Source organism: Eupeodes corollae, chromosome 1, assembly GCF_945859685.1.
Source record: "Eupeodes corollae chromosome 1, idEupCoro1.1, whole genome shotgun sequence".
NCBI classification, from domain to species: domain Eukaryota; kingdom Metazoa; phylum Arthropoda; class Insecta; order Diptera; family Syrphidae; genus Eupeodes; species Eupeodes corollae.
This window is the reverse complement of record NC_079147.1, coordinates 188810939-188837183: the sequence shown is the minus strand read 5'-3', so window position 1 is coordinate 188837183 and position 26245 is coordinate 188810939. Positions and strand designations below refer to the sequence as shown.

Sequence of the window (26245 nt, the reverse complement as noted above, 5' to 3'; positions counted from 1 at the left end):
AAACATTTTTGTCATTTATGTAGATGAGCTTTATAATGTCAAGTCAAAACTTGCTACGGAGTTTAAACGCGAAGGCAAAGGACCCATCAACTATTTTTTAGATGACGCAGGCAGGGGTCTTAAAAATATAAAACAAACATCCATTGATTTATATCAACAAAAACTTAATACATTTACTGTGTATACCACATGTTGGACGTCAAACGTCACAAGCCACACGTAGGGAGCCTATTGATTTAAATGGACACCACCCTCTTCTGAAATTAACTTTTAAGTAAAATAAGTCAATAATTTGATAAATTTTAAGTGAAAAGTTTTTGATAAGACAATTACGTAAAAAAATAAATACTCATTAAAATCAAAATGGTGGATAAAGTGAATAATTGAACATAAATATGAGGACAACACAAACTAATTTTCACTAATTGTGCAAGGACAGTATACAACTTTTTATGTTTTACAGGCTTTGCGTTGGGCGCCATTTTTGTTTTAAACAAACGAAAAAGGGCCCCAGTTATCAATAAATCCTTCTCTGGTGTATCCTACTTTTTTTCTCGATAAAACAACAATTATTCTTAACATCTCGTCCTCGTCCATAGAAAGGAAACATAAAAAGGACATCAAAAGAAATTTAAACCAAAAAAAATAAAAAGAAGAAAAAAAAAACATTTGAGAAGTAAAAACGAATGAGAAAAAAACTCACCTCAATATATCCTTGAACACTATCACACTGCTGCAACACCAATATAGCCGGATTGAATTTCAATTCATCGGGCGAACAAGGACTAAGAAATCCACTATCAGCATCACTATGTGTGGACAGTGGTCGTGGCTTGCGAATCTTATATTGAACATTGCGACTTGGCACCGGTCCCGGATTGAATAGCACGTAATTGGATTCGATTGGAATTGTCCGATGACGAAATTGCACATCATCACTACTACCGCTACCACGTCCGCCTGATGTTGTTATATTGCCACCGCCAACACCCGCATTGTTGCAACCTCCACCACTTGCTGTACCATGAACTTCGCCACCACTGCTGCCATCCGAGCGATTCGAGCGATTCGAACGCAACGAACTGCTTCTAAATGGTGACAAATTCAAAAAGGACAATTTCTTCGTGGTGGACGACGAGGACGATGACGATGTGGAGGAACTCGAAGCTGCCGTATGTGTGGACGTCGACGAACCAATCATCATGTCATTGTTGCTGCTGTCGTTCGTACTGTCATTATTATTGTGGTTGTTGTTGTTGCTGTCGCTGATGTCGTTGTTAGTTGGACAGCCACTATTGGCACTGCTGTCATCATCGGTTTTCGATGATGAAGTTGTCGATTGGTTAAGTGGTGTACAGCTACTTGGATCGTCTTTCGTCGATGTGGCATCGTGAATGCTGCTGATGTCGTCCACGTCTCCATCTCCATCGTTGCATTTTTCCAAGGATATCGATTTTGAGGCAAGGATAAGTTTCTGACTGATGAGCTCCTCGTTGGTAAAGGGATTCGGAATTCCAATGCGCGTTGGATCGACTTCAAAGTCTTCTGGATCTATGACGAAATAGTTGTGGTGCTCAAAGGGATTTTTGTCGTCGTAAATGATTTCTTCGATAAATTCATCGCCATCATCGATTAGATTTGGCGAAGCAGCAGCAACAACAATTTCGTCACCGCTCATTTTTCTCCGCTTGAGTGTCTTTTCGTTGATGAAGTCTACACTCGGGTCGAAGAGGCAGTAATTCTCCATTGGCGGTATTCCACCTTTGCGCTGACGAACCGGAATGTTCTTGAAAGGACTCGTGGAATCTGATGCTTCTGAGGCGGTGAGGGTGATGTGGTCTCCCATTGTGCGAATGGGCGAGGAGGAGGACGTGATGGTGTTATTGCTGAGATTAGTCACGGAACCGTTAATGCTGCTGCTGTTGCTGTTGCAATTGGATTCCTTTTTACTGCTCAGCGAGGAGAACAAACCTCGGCTGTTGATTTTTGCTATGCAATTTTTCAGCTCCGTTACTCGTCCTTTGTAGGGACTCTTTTGTTTGCATGGCGATGAAGTTTCACTTACCACAATTGCCTCTGTTCCTGTTCCTGCTACTGTTGCTATGGTTGCAGCATTTATATGAATTCTATCGTCCTCTTCATCCGCAGCAGAACCAGAACCAGAAGCAGAAATAGCAACGGTATTATAGTTGTTGACGACGACGACGTTGGAAGATGAAGAAGAAATTCTATTCATGTCCTGATAGTGATGATGGTGTTTTTGAAGAGCTGTTGCTTCGCAACTGTCAGTTTCAGGATCATCCCTCGTCCTTTTCGCTGACTTGTTGTTATTCTTGGTTAACTCCTTGCGTTCCTTTTTACTTAGAACAACTTTCCCTCGAGATGGCGATGATGTGTTGCTATTCGAATTTGTTGTTGTTTGTATTTGTGTTGTTGTTTGTGTTGCCATAATTTCGTCCTGTTGTTGACGTTTGCCAACACTCCCACCATGCAGCAATAGAGAAGGCATTTGTGAAATCGGTGGAGGCGTTGGTGGGGGTGGTTCTCGATATGGCGGTGGTAAGGGCTTAACGCTTGCAAAGTTATTCGCTGCGATAATTGTTGTTGACTCATAACAAACCGGAAAGTCACAAAAGAGTTCTGTGAACTCCACAGGATCATAAGGATTTTGTGTAAATCGATAACCACCACTGCCACCACCACCATTGCCAGGGCCCATAAACGGTGGTAACTCAATAGTTGAAGGTGGAGGTGGCAACGGTGGTAAGGGTGCATTTCTCGTTGGAGTGGTGCTGGTTGATTTCCTGGAACTTTGATTTCTTGCAGTTGTAGAGGCACTAGGAACTTTGTTCCCTGGCGATGGTGATTTTAATTGTAAAAGTTTAGACCTGGCTTCGTGGTGGTGTTTTTTAAGAGTTCCACCAACATTATTACTCCCACCACCGCCAGTGCCAGTGGTAGTTGTTATGGGTGCGATTATGTTTCCCGTCGCGTTTGCATTTCGATCGGACACTTTTGGAATACGTAACTTTGTCGGTTTGTCCTTCCGCATTGAGGACATTTTACCCCCTCTAAACAATGACGACGATGACGGTGCTATTCGTCTTTGATTCGATTTTTTGTCCTCCGAATTGTAGATGATATCCACCAGGGCCCGAGGATGTCTTCGTATCTGTTGCTGACCAGAAGAATAAAAACTTTTTCTATGGTCTTCCTTTGGCGAGTTGTTATTGCAGCATGACGATGGAGGAGATGCCAGTGATGATGATGATGACAACGATGACGAAGAAGAGGCAGAGGACGAATAATTTGTTGTGGCTATTGAGTGGGGGCGTCGTTTGACAGTGCCAGTAAACGAACTGGGCGAATCCCAATCGTATAAGGATGTCTTTAACAAATTAGAGGCAGCAACAACTTCCACATTTGTTGTTGTTCTGATGCACTGTTTTTCATCATCGCCGACAATCTCTCGGAGTTGATGCTGATACTGCTTTTTAGACTCATGTTTTGAAAGCATATTTTGCCAAAGGCATTCGCCAGAAGTATCCTTGACATGTTTTCGTAGTTTTTGTGCGAGGAATTTGGTTTCAAGTTGTTCGTTTTATGTTTTTTTGGGGTTTGTTTTAGGTTTGTGTACTTTATTAATTGAGAAAGGACACATTTAAGGGATTTTATTTGACACTATTATGTTACTTTCCTTTGAATATGTGTATACTTTGAGAAAGGATACTCTTAATGGTTTTCATAAATCTCTTCTTCTAGATTTCGGCCCCTTTTTTGGGGGTGGGTGTTTCAGCTCTAAAAACAGGACGAACAGAAATTTAGTTTGGATATTCCGTAAAAGCATCACAGGAAGAAGCGTAGAGGGAAGCACTTTTGGGGCGTATATCAATTAAATGGACACACGATGAAGGATGGGCAGGGATTATTAAGCTTCTTGGTTGGTATCATTGTGGCTCTGTTAAAGTGGCATGCCTATGTCAGCCTTTTTTTGGTGTTGTTAGGGGTTTTGCTTAAGTTGTCAAAAAGAAAAACAAAACATTTCTAAAAACACAGACATTCGAATTAAGAAGAACTTGTTACTTTACATCCTCCTATTTAATGCCTATTTTGAGATTCCTTTCACCCCCCTTTCTCCATAATTTTTTGAGTTTAGGCACAAAGAGAAAACCACCCAGAGGCTGTTGGTTTATGTTTGTGGTAAAATTAATGATGATGAAGGGGTGTTAGTTTTATTTTTATGTTGGGTAAATGAATTGGAAGAATTTGTTAGGTCTTTCCTTACTTCTGTTTAGGCTTAAGGCTTGCTTTTGATATGGTTTTTGTTTTGATAAAGAGTTAAGCAATTATTTTCGAAATCACTGTGATTGTGAGGAGCTTTGTTTTTAGGTTTCTTATAGAATAACAGATGGAGGCCAAATTGAGATACAAATTGAAGTCTTTATTTATTCATTTAAGGAATTTTGGTTGGAAATAGAATAATTTGTTTATATGATAGACAAGAAATGATAAATTTGTATAATTTATTCATAACTTATCTTAGTGGTAAAATTTTAAGATGCTTCTTTGTCATTTTAATGCGGGATCTTAACTGTATGATGCCTTTGAGGAAAAGAAGAAGGCGAGTTGCGTTGGAGTTGAAAAAATTAGTAAACTCAAATAAAAATTTAAATTTGCATTAAATGTGGACAAAACGTTTATAGAAACTTCTTTAATTAAACTTTTTTTCAGACCTCAGAAGAATTAATAATAATATTTTAAAAGTAAATAAGCTTTGTTCTTTAGACAAGACTTTGAAAAGTGGGAGTTAGAGTTTTTTTTTTGTCACGGGTACACGAGTAATTCGGGTCATGAAAAGTGCGTTCCCAAATTTACAAAAATACAAATTGTTGGTCCCCTCCATTCCTCAAATGACTCGTACACGGGAATAATTGAGAGTTTTGAGCCACTAGGCCCAGATTCTCTATGGATTGTTGCGCCACATAATTTTTTCATTGAATCTAATAGCTAGAAGGTACCATTAGTGGATTTTGAATTAAGAAGTTATAGAACTTCCTAGCATAACTACTTTAACATAGATATTGTGTAATCTCGAATTCTCAACGTTTAAAGAATTAAAATTGGTTCACTATTTAACGATAGAGACTATCATTTTTTGAATTTTGAAGATATCAGATGTTTAGAAGATTGTTGATAAAACATTCTTTAAGTGTACTAAAAATGCTCCAAGTTTAAATAATTTTAAATTAAAACACAAACATCTCGAAAGACATACAATTTAGAAGTATTTTAATATTTTAGAGTGTTACCACGCCAGCCAAAAATGGAGAAAAAATCAGTGTCTGATTGATACTTTGTTTATCCATGAGTACGATATTCTAGACCTTCTTAGTCTGAATGAAATTTAAATTGGTCTACATAATATGGCAAAAGTTTTGTTGGAAAATGAAGAATTGGACAAATGTTTGTAGAGGAGGTATGCCTTCAACATATCGGCCGAATGGGTGCTATGGCTTATGTTGCAGCACCAAATCTGTCCAAGATGGAAACGGACACACTTAGGCCAGTTTAATGGCCCATTGCGATACCACATGAATCTTGAGGCTTCCTCCTAAGCTCAATGAACCAGTTTGATCCCTTACGAAATGTGAGAGGCTGATTATACCGATATGATGTAGATTGTTTAGATCGTAAAAGAAGAACTCTCCTAGGTAATTCTTGCGTTTTCGAGCCAGAGCAGGGCATGTACAGAGAAGATGAAGAACTGTTTCCTTCTCTTCCTCGTCCGTTCAGCTTCTGCAAAAGTCATTTTATAATGCGCCTAGTGGCGTGGCGTGCTTTCCTATTAGACAGTGTCCGGTTATGAAACTATATGATCTGCTTAGAGATAGCAAGCATCTTGAACGTTTTAAATCCAGTGTTGGCCAGATGTTTTTTGTGACCTGACACGGGGTGATGTTGTTCCACCTGGTGCCTGCCCTCATCACAGCGTCACAGCAAAGGTGAATAATAAAATGTTGTGCCATCTCCATAAGAGATGATCGACAGCTATGGACTGTTATAGAGTTTGTAGAGACAGATTCCAGTGATTTAAGAGCAGCCTGACTATCTGAGAAAATACGGGTATCAGATGTTGATATCACGTTTTCTTTAAGCCAGGGCAAGACTTCTTTTATCGACAAAAACTCCGCCAGCAAAACGCTACAATGATTGGGAAGGCGGAATGAGAGACTTAATTTCAGTCGCTTAGAGTACACACCTCCACCAACCCCTTCCTTTGTTTTTGACCCACCTGTGTAAAAATGGATTGACTCATCCTCCAAGAATGTCCTATCCTCCCAAAAAGATCTGGGAGGTATAGAAATCTGGAAGTTTCTGTCGAATTTCAGTTGGGGGATGGTGTAGTCTGTGTGCTTTGGATTCTAAATAACTAAGAATTACAGATTGGCCAATGTTGTTGTTAGTCCACTGCGTCGAAGCTTTGAGGCTAATAACAGAGCTTGCAGCTATTTGTTTGCTTAATACGTCAAGAGGTGTTAGGTAGAGTAAGGTGTCCAGTGCCGCAGATGGGGTCGTGCGAAGCGATCCGCTTATACATAGGCAAGCTGAACGTTGGACTTCATTTAATTTATCACGTTTTATAGGTTTCTCTAAACAGTCCACCATACTGCCACACCGTTTATTAAAATCGGTCTGATAACCGATGTGTATAGCCAATGCGTGATTCGGAGTTGTAAGCACCATTTATTACCGATAGCTTTTTTCAAGAAAAGAGAGCTACAGTAGCTTTTTTGACTCTTTCCTGTACGTTGCGTTTCCAATTTAGTTTTTCATCCAAAACAACACCCAGGTATTTAGCCTCGTCTGAGAATTTTAAATGGATTCCTTTTGATATAGGGAGGGTTGACAAATTAAATTTTGTCTCTATTCGGAAATAAGACTAAATCGGTTTTGTGGGGGTAACACCTAGTCCACACCGATCAACCCAAAGTATTAGTCTGTCTTAGGCATTTTGTAAGAGTTTTTTTAAGGTGTTAAGATGCTTTCCTGAAACTGCTATAACAACGTCATCCTCATAAGCAATCACTCTGTAACCCTCCGCATCCAGACTGGTTAGGATGTAATCCACCACTAGGTTCCAGAAGGGAGGGGAGAGAACACTACCTTGTTATGTATCGTTACTAACGAATCGTATGCCAGAAGAGTTGCCCAGTTTTGAGTTAATTATTCTGCTAGTAAGCATTCAATGAATTAACCCTCTACGTTTAAAGCTGATGTAAGTGCAGATGTGTCCACGTTGTTAAAAGCACCTTCGATGTCAAGGAAAGCAACCATAGTGAACTCTTTATGATGGAGGGAATATTCGATGGTGCGTGCTAAAGTGAGTAACGCTGTTTCCACCAATTTACCTTTACAGTAGGCATGTTGAGACGAAGACAGAAGTCTTGTATCAATACTAGCCCTTAAATGGATATCAATCAACCTTTCCAAGGTCTTAAGAAGGAATGATGATAGACTTATAGGTCGTAGATCTTTAGGATTGACTTGCAAGCATTTACCTGCTTTGGGTGTAAAAACAACTTCAACTTCTCTCCATGCCGAAGGAACTTGGACCAGCTAAAGACAACTGGTAAAAATTGCCTCAAAGATTGGTGCAATTATGTCAGAAGCCTTTTATAGCTCGGCTGGTATTATTCCATTTGGTCCTGCAGATTTAAATGGGTTGAAGCTGTTAAGAGCCCATTGTAGCTTGTCACTTGCAATCAGACCTGTGGATATGTTGTATTGGGACTTGAACTTATATAACTGTTGCAAGTTTCGGTAAGAGAACTACTAGGAAAATGAGTATCCAATTCAGCGATTCATTACTTGAATTTTTCCAAGAGCCATCTGCATTTCTCAAGCAACTTGGCATCAATGGACTATTTGAAAGAATTTTTCGTAACCTAGAAGCTTCAGAAGTTTCTTCCATATCCCTTTCATGAATTTTCCAGGACCAAATCACAGTTTTTCCGCTGAACAACATCTACACCTTGATGAAATTCGAAGCTTAGCGGGACCTCTCGTTGCTAATTGTGAAGCTTTCCTTGGACCATTTTACTCTATATGAAGTTTTGAGAAAACTGAATTTGATATTTTCAAAGTTTTGAATATATGTTTTGGACATATTTTTTAGTGCTGATTTCGGATTTAAATTTTAATGTTAACCATAATCCTTAACAAATACTCGTCTTCAACAATTTTTTTTAATTTTTTAATATATTTCAAAAACTTCATATCAATGAATTGTTAAGAAAAGACAACCGTTTTAGTATAAATGGATTAGCGTTTCTTTAGGATTTATGTCAGACAAGTGAAAAGTAAGAACTGTTGAAGATTTTCATATAAATATTTCAACTGAATATTTAAGAAAACGAGTTTTTCGAATTTTAAAAAGTATCATCTCAAAAACCTGACATGATAGATTCATTTTTAAATCGGACTTGAAAAGAAACTATCGGAACACTCATTGAAAAAATGCAATTGTATTGCCAGGAAGAAAACCTTGCCGACCTTGGTTCGATGTCGTACTTGAGCAACACACAATCGAAAAGGGATTCAGTGTGACTGCAAAATGTTCCCCATTTTTGTAGTGAATTCTGAAAATTTCAATACGTTCCCAATGAGTGGTATCAATTCTTTTTTTAAGTGCATCGTAGCTTATATTTGTCAAAATATGATAGTTTTAAAAGTTACAAACCTCAAAATATCGAAATTTCATAGTGGAAAACCTTCAATACTATACTTAAGGAGTCGCCTTTGAAAATTGCTTCCAGACTATTTACGACAAGAATGATGTTTTATAAATATACTCGCATTGATAAGGATTTCAAAAGTATTTTTTTAAACCTTCACCGCATCTTTTAGCTTTTAGTAACGTTATTTTCAACAAAAAAAGTTGGGCCAAAAGTATAAGACATCATTGCATGTATGAGTTCCAAGAGCACTCCCAGCCAAACAAATAAACAGTATTTCAAAACCCTACGTGATCAAAGGAAAAGGTTGAAATATACAAGATGGAATATCAGAAATTATTATATCCTAGAATCAGTAAACTTCAAATGTCCTTTCTGTCCTTCCTAAACAAAAAGAAATATCGACCTCACTTTGAGTAAAACCTTTGTTAAAAAATTCTAGAATCAAACCGAAACCAGCTTAAAATTGTCCTAGAATTATATTGTCCTTGGCACTTCAAACAAAACCACACATCGTCTACATAATTTAAATTTCCAAAACTCTATATATTCAGAACAAACTGATAAAGTATTTTCAAAAACCTCAACACAATAGTTAAAACACATACATCTATTCCAATTTCTTTTCCTTGTCTGGCTGTGTGTGTCTCCTTCTTTTCTCTAAAAGTATTTTGCAAAACAATTTCGAATGATGTGGTTGTGAATGACCTCATTCTCGTGTCCTTTCTCAATGTTTTTTTGAGGACAACACTTGAGGAAAAACAAATTAACAAATGACAAAAGGTTAAATTACAATTCTGATGGCATATTGTTCAACTTTTATACCATATACTGATCCTGAAACAGAAACAGAAAAACGAAGGACGAAGACCGAAAAACGAAGAACTAAGACAATAACAACAACAACAATCTTTGAATCATGCACTTTAGTGACATTTATTTGCAAAGAACTTCACTTCAGAAGTCACAGAAGGAATCCTGGCATCATCCTTCTTAAGATCCACTGACTAAGGGGGGTTTGGAGAAGGGTATGAGGTGGTTGTAATAAAAATAGAGGAATGACAAAAAAACGATTTATACAAAGAACATTTACTTCGCATCCATTCACTCAGTTAAGAATGAGAATTGACTCGAATCTGCCTCCGGAGCACAGCATGAAGTTAGTGTTCTCAAAGTTCTACTTATTCTTCTTCGTCATTTTGTGGCAAGGATGGGGTTGGTATTCCGGAGCCTGAACTCCTTTTTCTTCAATTTTCAAACGAAATATCTGTGGTTGATTCAAACTAAGAGAAAAATAGACAAATAAAAATCAGGGAATCCCAATTCGAATCCTTAACAAACAAAAACGAAAGGACGAAAAAAAAGTAAGCAACCAAACCCCAATTCCTATCGCTTATCTTACATTCCACTTGGTTGTCTTTGCAATTGATGTCGTGGCTTTTACATTTTGAAAAGTTTTTCAGTTATATCCTTCGACTATATACTTTAAATTCTTCTATTTTATTTCTTTTCTTTTGCTTTGCATTGGATTTGTGATATGGTGTCCTCTTTGCACTCTCAAGCTCTCAAACTCAAACTCAAACATTGGATAAATGCTGTGCATTTTATTTTGTATTTATATCTACTTTTTTTAAAGAAGCAGAGAAGATGCGACAAAAATAAGGACGAAGAGATTTTCCAAGGATTTAATTTTAATTTAAAGTTGTTCAAGTGTAATTTCAGATTTTTAAGACGTACAAACGTAAAAACGTAAAACGTACCCTACGTCGTCGCGTAGAATAAAAAGAATTCATAGCTTTTGGCTATCTCTTTCTCCCTCTGCGTTCAAAAAATTAAAATATGTCATTTTAAAAGTGAAATGTTAAAATATACTTTTTTTCTTCTTAAGTTATAAGGCTTTTGAGAATTGCACCATTTTTTAAGAGAACAGGAGTGGATTGAAGATTAAAGGGAAATCTAAGGCGTAAGGAGGTAAGTCTTGTCCTCGCTCCACTACTCAGGTTCATAACTTCTGAAAGAATTTCAAAAATAAATCCTTTGTTTAACTAATGATCTGTGGGCTTCAAGTCTACACTTCTGTTGCGTTAGTCAGAATGACCCCCATCCTAGAACCAACTGACGACAACGTGATATTAAATTGCCTTAACCTATATTTTAACATTGTAAATAAAATATTCAATTCGGAAAACACTTAAAATACTTGTTGACAATCAAAATTTCCATTAAAAAGCAATTTTTACTTTTCCAAACTGCACAAATTAACCGCCCTAATTTTAACTTTTTCGTTTTCGTCACGATGTTCATTTTTGTGTTACTATGAAATATAGCAAATCCGGTATTGATAATTTTAAGATACAGAATTTTAAGGAAGTTTTGGGGGTTGTTATTTCGATGGCTTGAACATAGCACATTAAAATGGGCAATTACAAAACATGACCTAAGGGTATTCGATTTACGTGAAGTAACATCTTACATTTTACATAGAAGATATTTGTGGGTGGATGTTTGGCAGTATGAAACATTTTAAGGGTGGTTTACATATACCTTTCTAGTTAACTTTTTATGTTTGTTTATTTTTAATGGAATTTTAATAATGAACTCAACAAATTTTATGTAAAGGTTTATAAAGTGTCTGTCTGGGTAAAGATGTGCCTAAGGCTGAAATAGGTATGTAAATTAGGTATGACTTTTTACCTATGGTGTTTGGTCTAATTTTAACCAAAATGTGAGGGTTGCAACGCTTTAAAGTTCTTTCAAAGTAACAATTAAGAAAATTTTGGTAGATATACACTTCAGAACCACATCGAAGTTATTGTAATCGATAAGATTTTTCGAATTCAGAATTTTTGAAATTTCTTAACGTTTCAAGGTTCTTACAGCTTGAATCCATGGTTTTTAGAGACATTTTTGTGTTCGAGTATGCATACAATTTTTTCAACATAGCTATTGACTTTAAATCAATTGTTCTTAAAGCTTATTACATCAAGATCGATAGAAAGGGTTTTAAACAATAATCAATGCTTTTTTTGTTACTTTTATTATAGGTCCTTTTATTATTTTTAAAGATTTCATTGAAGTACAGCTACGATTTCGATGTATAAAGAAACTTCTAAAAATTAAAAATTTGGTTAACCCTGAAATACTAACGAACCAATAATGCTAGAGACTTGAATTAAATTGAATCTAATATATTGTAACGTATTATATTTTTGGAAAAAATTTCAACTAACGACTTTTTTAAAAATTAAAAAAACTAAAAAAAATATTTGTCACCTCGAAAATTTTAAGAACAAAAAATGATTTTATCTTAAAAACAATTTTGCGGAATGAAAGATAACGTTTTTAACATGTTGTAAAATTTTGAGAAAAATTCGAAGTGACACTTTTTTACAAAAAATTAAAAACCAAAAAAAATTAACAAAAGTTGGTAAAAATTGATTTTCGACTTAAATATCTTTTCAAAACTTTGAGATATTGGCTTTTTACAAATTTTACCTTTTAACAAATATTGTCGTTAACATTCATTAAAATTTTGAAAAAAATTGAATTGACATTTTTTTTAAATTGAAATACAAAAAAATCAACTGTTGGTAAAAATTGATTTTCGACTCAAATATCTTTTCTAAAATTTGAGATTATACATTCCATTTCATTTTAACTCATAAGAAGTAATGTTTTCAACATTCGGACAAAAACATAAAAACCTAAACAAAAAAATTTATAAAAGTTTTTAAAAATTGACTTTCGACTCAAACGCATTTTCAAAAATTTGAGATATTGGCGTTAAACAATTTTTTTCTTTTAAAATCGAATTTATATTTTTGCATGAAATAACCTAAACAAAAAAATGAAGAAATGATTTAAAAAATTGATTTTTGACTTAAATATAATTTCAAAAAATAAATAAATAGTAGCTTCAAACTAATTTTATCTAACAGAAAATATACCTACATTTTTTTATGGAAAAAACCACAAGTCAAAAAAAAATTAAATCTACAAAAAATAGTGTCCACAATTGGTAAAAATTAATGTTCGGTTCTCGATTCAATTTAATTTAATTCGTCTAATTTGTATTTGTTTATATTTTAAGAAATACTAACTTTTAAGACAAGCTACTTAAATTGGTAAAAATTTGGTTTCGACTAAAAATTTCGTTAACAAAACAAGAAAACCTGAAAACTTTAAACCAAAAAAATCGACAGACGTGCGAAGTTATCACTGTGGGTAGCATCCCAGCCTCTTTTTTAATTATAACTTGTATTTAAACTATATTTTACACATTACGACGTCGGACCCAATTATTGTGAAGCAAGAAACACAAAATTTTTTCAGCTCAATTATCTTAGCACAAAAAATAATTTAATAATTGGAATAATCGTACACCAAAAAAATTATTTTTTGATATCTAGTAAAATTTTTTGAGAAATCCGATAAACGTTTTTATTTGACAAAAAATTAAAAACTATTACTAAATTGAAAAATATCTTATATAACTGTTATAATTACACTTTTCGATTAAAGTTCTAACAAGAATATCAGTTGAACCTTAGAATTGAACCAATAGGAAATTATTAGTTTGATACGTATCCCAGCCAGATTTTTTAGTTTAATTCCATCAAAATCTTATACCCAAACACGAGAGAATTTTTAGTCGAAAGAAAGTTCAAGAAATTTATTATTCCAAATATGAGAAGGAAATAAGGAAATTGATTTAATAGTTTTTCAATAATTTTGTGTACGAATAATCTTCTTTTCAAATTAAAAAGAAAAAATATGCTGGAATGCCTGATAATTGATAACTTCCCATTCGCACGACTCTTTCATATTTTTTAAAGTATTAGAATGATTACCTCTCACAAAATATTGTTATTTTTTCTTCTCGACATTATTTTGTTGACAAGGAGTTGTTGATTGCATTTTTTTAGGTTTTTATTTCTTGTTAAAAAATACTGGAGTTTTCTAAAAAAAATTACATTATGTCAACAACATATTTATGGAAGGGAGTAATTTTGAAGTCAATGTCTTTATTTGTTCTCGAGATATTAGAATCGAACCATTTTAAGAAGTTTTTGTTTGAGATTTTTATTTTTAAAATAAAACTTACAAGATAAAAGTTTGAGTCTAAAATCAACTTTGAGTAATGTTTTTTTAGGTTATTATTTTTTATAAATAAATCTTTCACTTCGATTTTTCTCAAAATCTTATCAGATGTCAAAAAAATTATTTTTCGTTGCACAAAATTGTTTTGGAGATAAAATCATATTTAGTCGTAAAATTTTAGAGGTGACAAATTTTTTTTTCATTTTTTTTTTTTTATTTATAAAAAAACTTTAATTGGCCTTTTTTCCAAAAACATAATTATTTTGTATCACGGTTCAATATATAATATAAAATTTAATTCAAGTCTTTAGAGTCATTGGTTCATGAGATATTTAAGTTTAACCAAAATGTTCACCTTTTTTTAAACTGCTATGGTTAAAAAAAAAAACACCCACGCAATTTTCTTGAGAGCCCTTTCTGCATCTTTCTGGATTATTATCTGTAGAACAAAAGAACAAGAAACAAGTCGATATCTCTTCTGGTTCTTAAGCTATTGAAGACGAAAAAACTTTGCGAACGTACAGGCGTACGGACGTACTGAAAGTTTTTATTCAAGGTGAAAAATATATATGTTTATTTTTTTTAAATGTTTATTTATAAGAAAAATCAAGTTTAATTTTTTTCAAGTTTATACCAATTTGATATAACGTCACACTGTATAAAGTAATATTTTATTGCAGTCGCTATTGTTATTGGTTCGAGATATATTTGGGTTCAACCAAATGTTACAGTAACTTCTTATGATAACTTAGGCAAAATAGATGTTTTGATGTCCTTGCATTTAAATGGCGTAACTAATAGTTTAAACATTAGCTAACACGGAAAAACACTTTGAACGTTCTTGATTTGTAAAAAAGTTAAATTGAAGTCATCAGAATTTATGGAAGTGGTTGTAGCACCTTTGGCTTGATAGGTGTTTCCTAAACCGCCACCGGTGTCGCAAATTTGATTTTGATCAATGGGCGGCGTGCCGGGGTCTCACGGACCGGGTTTTTCGAAATGTGTTACTAATACTTCGTGTTTTTTTTTTAATATATGCTCCTTGACAATAAAACTATGGTATTAAATCAACAGAAGCTCTTTCATTACAATACACAAATTCAAATTCCACCAAAAACAATAATGGAGGAAAAATGTATTGGCATTTTTGCGCACACCCGGTCTCACAGACCAGTAGGTCACCATTGGCGGGTTAAAACTGTCATGTCACAGGCCTTGGGTTTAGACCTTAAGTTTTTTCCTACTCGTGCTGCCTCTTTCGAGAAACTGGCAAGTTCTCCATAATATAATAACAACTATAGGTTCTATCAGTCCTAAACATTTAAAATAATTGTCTGAGAAATTTGTTTCTCTACTTATTTTAAATCTTAAATGATAACAGATTCAAAATATCGGCTAGTTGAAAAATAAACCAGTCCGTATATTTAAAATTTGTTTTATATTTGCATGCTTCTAACAAAATAGATTTGTGCTTGAAACATGTTTAAAAATAACTATATACTTGATTTATCAAGTAAGCTGAGTCAATATCGTTGAAAACTAGGGCCTAGTGACTGACAACTCTTAACCATTACTGTGTGCGAGCACTGTTGTCAGGGATGGAGGGGACCTACAGTTTAATGCCGAATCCAAACGGCTTATTTGAGAAAGCACTTTTCATGACAAGAATTACTCTTCGAGAACCCGTGAAAAAATCATAAAATGACATAGGCAGACATCGAACCAAACACCTCTTGCATCATAGTTCAACGCACTAACCATTATACTACGGGTGCTTGTCTTAAAACTACTAAGCTTCAGTTAAAACAAAAAAAACTTTTTAATTTTAGATTACACAACAGGACAATATTTAGCAGATATTCAATAACATTGCTCTAAAGCAATATTGCTTTTAAACTTGCGGTATTTTAATAATTCGCTCCTTTACATGAAAAGATTCATGAATTTTATTTTTTATCTTAAAGTAAAAACAGATGAAGGGATGCGACCCACACTGATAACATCCCATCCCGTTTCTCGATTTGTCTTGCTTAATAGGTTTGTAAGTTTTCGTGTTTTGTTAAAAAAGTTGTCAGTTGAATTATTCTAAAAAAATTAAAAATTACCAAACACACTTTACATATGATGAAATAGTTTGCTTTTATTTTGTTGTCAACGAGTTTTCAGTTGAAAACTAATTTTTACCAATTCCAATAGCATTTCTTTAAAGTTTTTATTTCTTATAAAAACAAATACAAATTGGATCTATGAAATTAATTTGAAGTTAATATCTTCTATTGTTCGAGAGAACCGAGAAAATTCTACCGGGGTCAAAATTCTGCTTTTCAAAATTCTGCTTTTCAGAATTCTGTTTTTCAAACTTCTGTTTTACAAAATTCTGGATTCTGATTTTTTATTTTTCATAAAAAAAACTGTCAATTCGAATTTTCTCCAAATTTTGTAAAATTATCCTCTCGCTTGCATAAGAGAATAATTAAAAAGAGAACAGATCTCAGCCATGTAGGTTATCTAAAGCGTATTGCTAAGAATATTAATCTCTCAACTTTAACGTATTTTGCTTTTCGTTTTTTAATTGCTGTTTTTATTTTTTGTTTACATTTTGTTTTTGTTGTTGTTATTTTTGCTCTATTTTCAGTTATTGTTTATAATTATTAAAAGACGAAATTTTGATTTTTTTTGTTAAAATTGAAACAAAAACCATGTTCAATTGACTTTTCCGTTAATAAATATACTATTAAAAAAAAGCAGAATTAGTAGAATTTTTTTTTAATATTCCAGAATTTTGTAAACCAGACAAAAAAAGCAGAATTTTGAAGCCAGAATTTTGACCCCATCCCATTTTTACCAAATGTTCTTACTTTTTTTTGTAGATTTTGATTTGTATGAAAAAACTAATTTGGATGTTGGATTTTTATAAAAAGAACTGACTGAATGTCGAAAATAAAAATTTCTGTTAGATAAAATAAGTTTGAAGCCATTATTTCTAATTTTTGAAAAGATATTTGAGTCGCAAGTAAATTTTTACAAAGTTTTAGTATTGTTTTGTTAAAGGTTTTTATTTTTTGTAATACAAAAACTGTCGATTCGATTTTTCTCAACAATTTATCGAACGTTGAAAACAATATTTTTTCTTGTAAGATGAAATTGGTTTGAATTCATAATCTCAAATTTTTGAGTCGAAAATCACCTTTTATCAACTTTAAGTAATGTTTTTTAGGTTTTATTTTTCATAACATAAAACTGTCACTTCGATTTTTCAACAAAATGTTAAAAATAATATTTCTTGTTAGATTTTTGAAAAGATGCTTGAGTGGAAAATTAACTTTTAGTTATGTTCTCTTAATTTTTATTTTTTAAAAATTAAAATGTCAATTCGAATTTTCTCAAAATTTTAGTCAAAAACGTTATTTATTGTTGCATAAAATTATTTTGGAAATAAAATAGTCTTTTGTTCGTAAAATATTGGAGGTAACAATTGTTTTTGTTAATTTTTCAATTTCCAAAGAAACCGGTTTATTGAATTGTTTTCCAAAAATAATCTAGTTATTGGTTCGTGAGATATTTTGAGAGCTCATTTTTTTGAGAGTCCTTTCTGGATCTTTTTGAATTATTATCTGTATAACGAAATGTATTTGAAGTTCTTGAGTTATAGACAACGAAAAATCTTTGTTGATGATATTTTTATTTGTTCAATAAGCCAAATTGTCATTAAGTAAACTCCAAAAGCTATTTAGTAAAAATTGAAATTGAAAATTGAATAAACACTTCTATAAAATTCAGAAATTAAGGTTCCAACATTTTCAACTTGATAACTGGACTCTTTACAAAATACTATTTTCTTAACTCGTTATCATTCAAAGAATTTTAATTTCCCGATTCCTGATTTTAGTATTGTAACAAAATTGAAACACGGATTTTCGCTATTAAAACGAGCTGTTTACAATCATCATGTGTATGATTAAGGAACATTAAAACGAAACATTATTTGTTTTCTTTTTTTCAATTTAAAATGTATATATTTATAAATCACTTGTTAGGAAGATTTAATTAATCTTTAAGAGTAAAACGTTTTTCAAAAAATGTTGTCGCCGAAAAAATAGGAAAAGACTATAAAAGGAATTTTTTGTATCACATTTTAATTTAATCAAAATGACAAAAAACTATATTAGCAGCACAATTTGGCGTAAACTTAAATTTGTAGAAACTTTATTTAGAACATATCAATAAAAAAGTAAAAACACAGAATCAAATATTACAAACTTGGTTCAAAATTAATTTTCACAGGCACTTTACTTATCTTTGCCATATTTATGAAAAATTTGGAATTTTTCTGAAACAATATTTCAAAGCATTTTCCTAATTTTGTTTGCCCTAGGCGCACTTTGCTCATAACTTAAACTTGAACTTAACGAATAAAAAATATTTGGCACAAATATTGGGCAGATCATTTTTTCATAAATCAAGTTGATATCAAATTGGAGTGTTTTTATTCAAAATTGATGTAATAAACGAAGAATAACACAAATAGTATGATTTTTGCAACATCACAATTTTAACATAATTCGTTATTATTTTTTGAATCCAGTTTTCACTTTTATAAAAAAAATAATCATTTCACTTTTTCCCACAAATTGGAATTTTAAAAAGTTCTAGCGAATACAAATTTATTTTGGTAGGCTGCTATTTTTGAAACTGGATCTCTTTTTTCTCAAAAACTTATAAGTATATTGAACTGAGACTTTCAAAGGTAAAACCTATCATTTATACTTCTACGAAGTTGACAACATTTGTTTTTATGTGGTTGGAATATTTTGAAGTTTATTTTATTCATCAGCATCATTTTTTTAATTTCAAGCCTAAAAACAAATTTTGCTGATGCAAAAATGTTAATTGCTCATTGTTCCATGAGTATTGAAAATTCAGCTTGTTTTAAATTTTGCCTAAGATACAATTTTTTAATATTTCCAAAATAAACCTTATTTATTTACATAAAGTTAAAATTTCATAATTTCGTGGTTTCAGACATTCATAATTTTTATTTCAATCGACTTTTAAAGACTCACTTTTAACTTCACAGGATATTTTCTCACTCTAAGACGAAATCAGATAAAGATATTTAAAATGTCTCCTCACATGTTTTACAAAACAAAATACAAGGAGACAAATAAGATGTATAAAAAAAGAGTCCAACTTAATTTAAATTCTCAAATTAAGACAAAAAGAAATCAAAGAAACCCAAATTGTCTGGTTGAACACAAGAGGACACTCTCCATTTGGTTGAACGAACCAACTATTAGCCAACAAAGTTTAAAAAAAGCAACAACAACAAACAACCATCAACTTGAAATTGTAACCTCAAGCCATCCATTCCCCTACACAATGACCCAACAAAAAAAAAACCTATATGAGTATACACAGTGAAAAAAAAAAAAAACTCATTGCCACATCCTTTAAAAGTTGTAGTTGCAATACAAACTATATCCATATCCACAAAAAGGGTGACAACTTAAAGGGCCAACATTCCTTTGAAAATGACACAAACGAAACGACAGAGAATGAGTAACACAAACAAAAAAAAAACAGTCACAATCCATTTCAACACACATATCGCCAGCAAATACTTAGTCTATAGGGAAAAAAGGACCTCTGGGTTTTTTTTCTGCAAACCCTTTATAATATATACATATGTACGACTCAGGACATATAGTGAAACATTCCACTTCCGGGGCTAAGTTTAATTACATCACAGAGAAAGGCGACTTGCAGCAGCAGCAGTAGTGGAAATAGTAGTAAGCACGTCACATACACAAAACACAGCAAGTCACCCATGACATTGTACAAATAAGGATATGGAATAAGTCTGTCTATATCCAAAAAGTGTTTGTTAAAAACGAACCAAAGCAACAACATTTTTGTGGGATTTTTTGTTTTATTTTTCTGCTACTCATATCCTTTTTACTGGGCACGTTGCGCAATTAAAACTACTTCCCGAACGTATCACGTTTTCGGGAATATCCCTTAGTCCTTTAGTTAATGCCAACCAAGAGACGAGTCGAGACGAAGGTCATACAGAGAAAAATCTGCCAAGAAATGAAAAAAAGGACTCCTCGTTTTCACGTACAATGTGAATAAACAACAAACCATCACCCAACAAAAAGCCCATCAAGACATAACTCCGCTTCCTTTTTTGGCCTGACTTCCTTTCTTTAAGGATAATAATCATGTGTAGGGTAAACCATTATAGTAGGCACTTTCCGGTGTTGATTTTGGTTTGGCAATTCAACTCCATCAACACTCCAAGGATATCTTTATTATCTCATCACCAAGAAAGAGAGTGGTGGCGCGAGCAAGGTGTCATTACTTTAACACCCCATTTACCAGAAACCCCCTTAGGCATCCAGGATATACATAATACACGACCCCATAGCATTCACTCCAGCTAATCCATATACAGGAGTTTAACACGAAAATATATATAAAATTCTCTAAATGGCAAAAGGATGTTAAGGACGAACTAAACAGCAGAAAAAAAAACACATTATACACACCACACACACTGACACTTGTTTTTGAACTTTTATTTTCAACTTCGCGGGTAAGAGAGGCGGAAGGGGGAGTTTTATATTTTTCAAAATTTATCACTTAAAGGACTCCCCCAAATCACAAAATATTTTTTTTTTTATTTTTTTTACTGGTCCCCTAATCGGGGATCACACGCGGGGACACTGATAAATTAACCATCCGAAAATCACTAAGCGATATCCTTTAAAATTCACTGGTAATCCTTGAACGAAGAATAATCCCTGTGTGATTGCTGGTCGGTGGTAAATCGTTTGGACATTGAGGAATTTATTTCCGTTTCCGATCGGCTTTATGTGAGTTAGTTATATAGTCAATAAAAAATAAAAACACGAACACTGGAGCAATAGCACGAGTACAAGGAAAAAGGACGAAATCCTTTTTACGAATTTTAGAATTTTATCTTTCTATACCGAGTATTCTCTACTACGACCGTATTCAAACAGTGCCCATTGTTGACTGCTGTCTTTGAGTTGGAAATATTCAACTTCGAACTATGCGAGAAGAGGGCGCTGCATAAAATTGGGAAACCACCCCCGCCTGTGTGTGATGTCAACTTTATTGTAGGAATATCCTTTTTGGCATTACAAGTGTTGTCTGACCTTAGAAATTTTATTTAAGGGCGTGCGCAGTCAAGTGTCAACAAATGTTCCAGATGCACAATGACGTCATGGAAAGTGAGTTATGGAATCTACAAATAGGGGTTGATTTTTTGGTATGGAAAGATGTGCAGGCTTTTGGAGAGAATTGAATTTTTGTGGGGGTTATTTGCAGATAATTGTATATGTGGGAGATAAGGGTAGGAGAAATATACAATTTTTCCACACATTTTTGGAGAAAGAAATTTGTACCGTCGATAAGGAGAAAGTTTGGAAGCTTTGCAGGTTTTCAAGGGGATATTTTTGGGATATTTTCATCTCTCCACTATAAAGTCTTTTGAAAAAGGTTATTCATTCTGCAAAGGAGAAAAATATAACTTATTTTACTTACGAGTCTACATTTTTGTGGACTTTACAGTTGAAAACAAGTCGTATGGAATCCACCAAAAGCATGCCTACGAAATGAAGACTAAGGAATGTTTGTTCTGCTTTTGGTCTTAATTTTGTGTGGATATATGAAGAATACGGATGTATTGAATATTGAACGAATATATGAAATTGACGGTTAAACAATATTTTCCGAAATGCAGTTAATTGCATCTTTTTTCGTCGTAAATAATGTTTGGAAAGAAGTATTGGTGTACATTAGTTTTGAATTCCTGAACATTACAATGACTGAGAAAGACGGAGTGTTTTAAGGAATTCCAAATTCACGTAGCCGGTAAAAGAACTCATATACAATTTTCTTGACAGTATGACCAACGATAGGCTTCAGGGTATACTGATGACTGGGAGCTTTTCTAGAAGGACGAGTATTAGAGTTAAACTGTATAAGTGAAGGAAAATATTTCTAGAAGCAGAAGTATTACAGTTGAACTGTAAAAGGCAGAGGGCACACCAGTATTTATTTTGCGGTTTTTAGACTTACCCATCTAATACTTCCTGTATTGAACGTTCCGAAAAGTAATGTCTAATCCAAGGAAGGAAAGGATTTGCAAGCCCAAGGCAAACATTTTTGTTAAGAGGCCCTGATGCCAAACTCTATTAAAAGTTTTTTGAAACTCGAAACGGGAAATTCAGGAATAAAACAAGGATATTAGAAAAATAAAGACAAATATTATTGAAAGTATTGGAATTTTTCTTCCCAACAAATATACTAAAAACTTTACTGAAATATAAACAAAAATATGACCATCACAATTTGTTTAATAAATTATTATGTTCAATTTATTGAATTTTAAAATTAAGAAGAAAATCTTACATAAGAATTATTGTATGTCCTAGACTACAAGGTTTTGTTACGATTTCTGAACTTATTTTGGCTAAAATTAAAGTGGAATCGACACAAAACTTATGAAGGTGAAATGGATCCACTGAAAATTATAATAATAAAAGCAAAGTTCAAAATACTTTCGTTGCTTGGTTAGCTACAGAAGACCATGTTTAAACAAGGCGGCTAAGCAACTCCATGTGACCGGAGAGGAAAACGTAGAGTAAACCTTAAGAACCTTCTGTGAATATGAGAATATACAGTTTTGCGAAAAATGAAGATTGTTTGTGATTTGCGTTGTTTTTAGCTGGACACAAATTAAGCCCGTTTCGCAATCAAAGAGTGTGATTTTAATGATTGTGTTTTTTTAAAAGGAAAATAATAATTTTTGAGGTAATTAAATATTTCTTTAATGATCTACTCGTATATTAAAAAAAAAATTTATAAGTCATGGCAAAAGGAAATAAGTGCTCAAAGGAAAAAAAAAAATCTGGTCTTGAAAATGAAGTCAAAAGGGCGGACGGTAACAGACATTTCTATGTAGTTAGAATGATCCAGGAAGCTAGTTTACAATGCCCTCATTTCAAAAAGTTTGGAGTCATTGAAAACGTTAAACAAGACCACCGGGCTAGAAAGACAACTATAAATGAAGATATAATTATATATATGTTATCGACCAAGGATCCGTTTAAGACCTCCAGTGCCATTCGAAGCGAACTTTCAACGAACTATGGAATAAATGTTTCCTCAAGGACCATAAGACGCCGAATAAATGAAAACAATCTACGTGAATGCGTTGCTCAGAGAAAACCGCTTGAATAAAAAAAAATCTGCAATCTAGGTTACAGTTTGCCAAAGCTCACCTAGACAAACCAATTAGTTTTTGGAAAAACGTGTTCTGGAGCGGTGAATCCAAATTCTTCCGGTTCGGATTGTATGGGAAAAAATAGGTATGTCATCCAAAAAACGGGGAATATGATCCAAGGTACACCATTAAGACGGTGAAACACGGTGGATGCAACGGCACGGCCGGCGTTGGCTTCATGGTAAAAATTGACACTAAAATGGACCAGAACGTGTACAGAGATATCCTGTTGGGTCCTATGATACCCTACGCAGAAGATAATTTTTCCGTTATTATGGAACTTCAAAGTAAGTGAAGAGTGCCTTAGAGGTAAATAAAATCGACGTTTTAAAGTGGCCAGCACAATCACCCGATCTTAACCCGATCTAAAATTTGTGGAGTGATGTTGAACATCAAATTCAGCAAAAAAAAACAACCAATTTAACAGAATTGTGGCAGGAGATTGAAAACGCTTGGTATGCAATTCCAAAGTCACGACTCACGATGTGATGCTTTGGTTTAAAGTTTGCCAAAAAGAATTGCTTCTGTTCTGCAAAATAAAGGGTTCTTAATACTAAGAAAAACATAGAATTGATAACGGTAACTAAAATTTTATCAAGAAACTTTTGAATGTGCTTAATTCGTGTCAAGGCGAAAAATTGATGTTTCTACATTCCACACTTTTTTCTTCTTACGAATTGAGGAGTTACAAAGCTGCAGATTGTTTTAAGCTACTTTTTACAGCAGGAAAATAGCTAATTCCTCAAAACGGGGCACTTTATACTCAGTAGAGTGCCACTCATAAGCCGTCTTAAGTTGCAATTGTAATTAAATGTGCCAGTAATGCTTATACGCCATTTAGATTGCTTCTCGATGTATGTAACGATAAAGGACTTCGCGTGACACAACTAGGCGGAAACATCATTTTTGCTTATATTTAACCAGCGACGTTGGAAAATGTGAAAATGAAATTGATCTTTGAATCCCAATTATTTCTCCGGATTGAAATGTTTCAATAGTCGATCTATAGATCATTTTCTAATAATCGCAGTTCCTTAATATCATCGAATCTATATATTAGAGAAGAGATCATTTATAAACAGAAAAAATAGCAACGGACCAAGGTGGCTACACTGAGGTACACCATAATTAACAATAAACGAATTAGAACACTCATTTTTGAAGACAACATTCTGATCTGATAGACATGAGAATGTTGTCTTCAAAAAGGTAAGATGATACAAAAGCTAAGAATTTCTTCAATTTCCTTAAAAGTACTTTAGGTATGGCTAAGTTTGTCAAAAGCTTTGCTAAAATCTTTAAATCAATTCGCTTTTTTTTCCTTAAAAAAATACTTAATCTTTTATTCTATTTGCTTTGAAAGTTGATATTAAATTTACTAAATTAACTAATTTTCTAGACAAAATAGGTTAAATATATAAAATTTCAAACACGGAATTCAAATATTTTAAAATGATACAAACAACCATGTTTGAAGAAAATGACATGGAACTGTAAATAAAATTAAATAAGCTAAGACAAACTAACGAGTTAATTTATTCTAACCTTCACAAATTGATGGTACCAGCTTATTAGTTTTTAACAAAAAGCGTATTTTCAAATTAATTATTCACACGTTTTTATCAATTTGAATTAGGAATAAAACAAAAGTTCTAGTTTGCGCTATTTTACTTACACACATCGCCAATAAAATTGTGAGGAAAAAACCATGGATATCCCATATGAGTAAATGAGCTATTATTAAAACTTTTGATCAAAACATTTAAATACATTTTAAATTGAATCAAAATTTCATTAAATTAATTTCATTGCTTTCATGCTTTAATTCAATGCAGCCATACAAATACTAAGGAAGTTCAACTTTATATAACGTTAATATTGATCTCCCACACTTAAAAATGTAATGACTTTTGATCAATACTTTGCTTAATAGAGCAATACCATAATAATGCGGATTCAATACGCTTCGGAATTCAACTAAATAGGTTTGAAAAAAAATATAATCATCAAAATCCAAATAGGAAAACAAATTAAATCCAAAGAACCATCCTTTATTTTTCCCTCCCATAAATTATAAACTTCTATAACTCCAATTATCTCGTAATCTCAAACCTCTTCTTCCTTAAATCTCTTATAACTCAACCCACGAGTGGAAGTGAATATAATGCAGATAAACCAATTGAAATTCTAGTCGAGTTTTATGCTCTCCTTTTATAATGAAAATACAAACAAAGGACCTCTATACCTACATACATATATAACTAGACTTTACTACTCCTTCCACTTTAACCCTTTTATAAGCTCCAAAACAATAAAAAAAAAACCTTAGAAATTCATAATAAATTTTATAAGGCAATACAAACAATAAACGAAAACGTCTTCAATATGTATTTATTTATCCGCATGAATTTATAGCATCAAAACAAAATTAACTTTCTCTTACATAAATATCCTTTGTGAAGCTTCATACGTATTTAAACGTTTCTACATACAAACATGTCAGAGGTATAGGTCGACAGAACAAAAACACAGATTTCTCTATTATTTTTCTCTCTTAACTATTTTTATTTCTGCTGCTGCTACACATGTTCATACACGTATGTGTATGTAACTATCCTCGGTTATTCAAGGACAAAAAGGATTAACATGAAAATTATCACAATAGGAAATCTTTTCTGTAATTCCCTAGAGGACTTGAGAATATAAATAAATTGTAGACAAGAGAGAAAAGATACCATGAAATTAAATCCTATCTATTTACCAAAAAAAAAATGATGTCCTTTTCCCACTTTATCGTGTGTTAGAAGAAAAAAAAAATAGTGGCCAAAAAAGAGATTAGATGTCTAGGCCTATAAATTTATGTTAATACAACTAAACAAACCCTTTCGAGTAAAATATAGATACTTTTTGGTTTTTAAAAAAACATTTTCTGTACTTTTGATGCAAGCCAATATTGCCTACAAAAAAGGACATACATACATATTTGTGGACATATGTATAAGGAAATTTATTTATTTAAGCCAATAAGGTATTGCATGACTTCTGTCACAATTTTGTTAACTGGAAGCTCAGATTTTGTTGGGACATTTAAAGTACT

General features: G+C 33.0%; 1 protein-coding gene across 3 annotated transcripts in view; it reads right to left on the bottom strand.

The window, feature by feature from the left end:
- Positions 1 to 20828, bottom strand: part of LOC129938510 (protein sickie) — a 518418-nt gene extending 497590 nt beyond the window's left edge. For all 3 annotated transcript variants that reach the window (XM_056046122.1, XM_056046123.1, XM_056046124.1), the window contains exons 1-2: positions 20384 to 20828; positions 704 to 3798 (exon numbers count right to left, since the gene is read on the bottom strand). In XM_056046122.1, coding sequence (XP_055902097.1) covers positions 704 to 3517 — 2814 coding nt within the window. In that variant the 5' untranslated portion in view covers positions 3518 to 3798; positions 20384 to 20828. The remainder of the gene's footprint in view (positions 1 to 703; positions 3799 to 20383) is intronic.
- Between the last annotated feature and the right edge of the window lie 5417 nt (positions 20829 to 26245).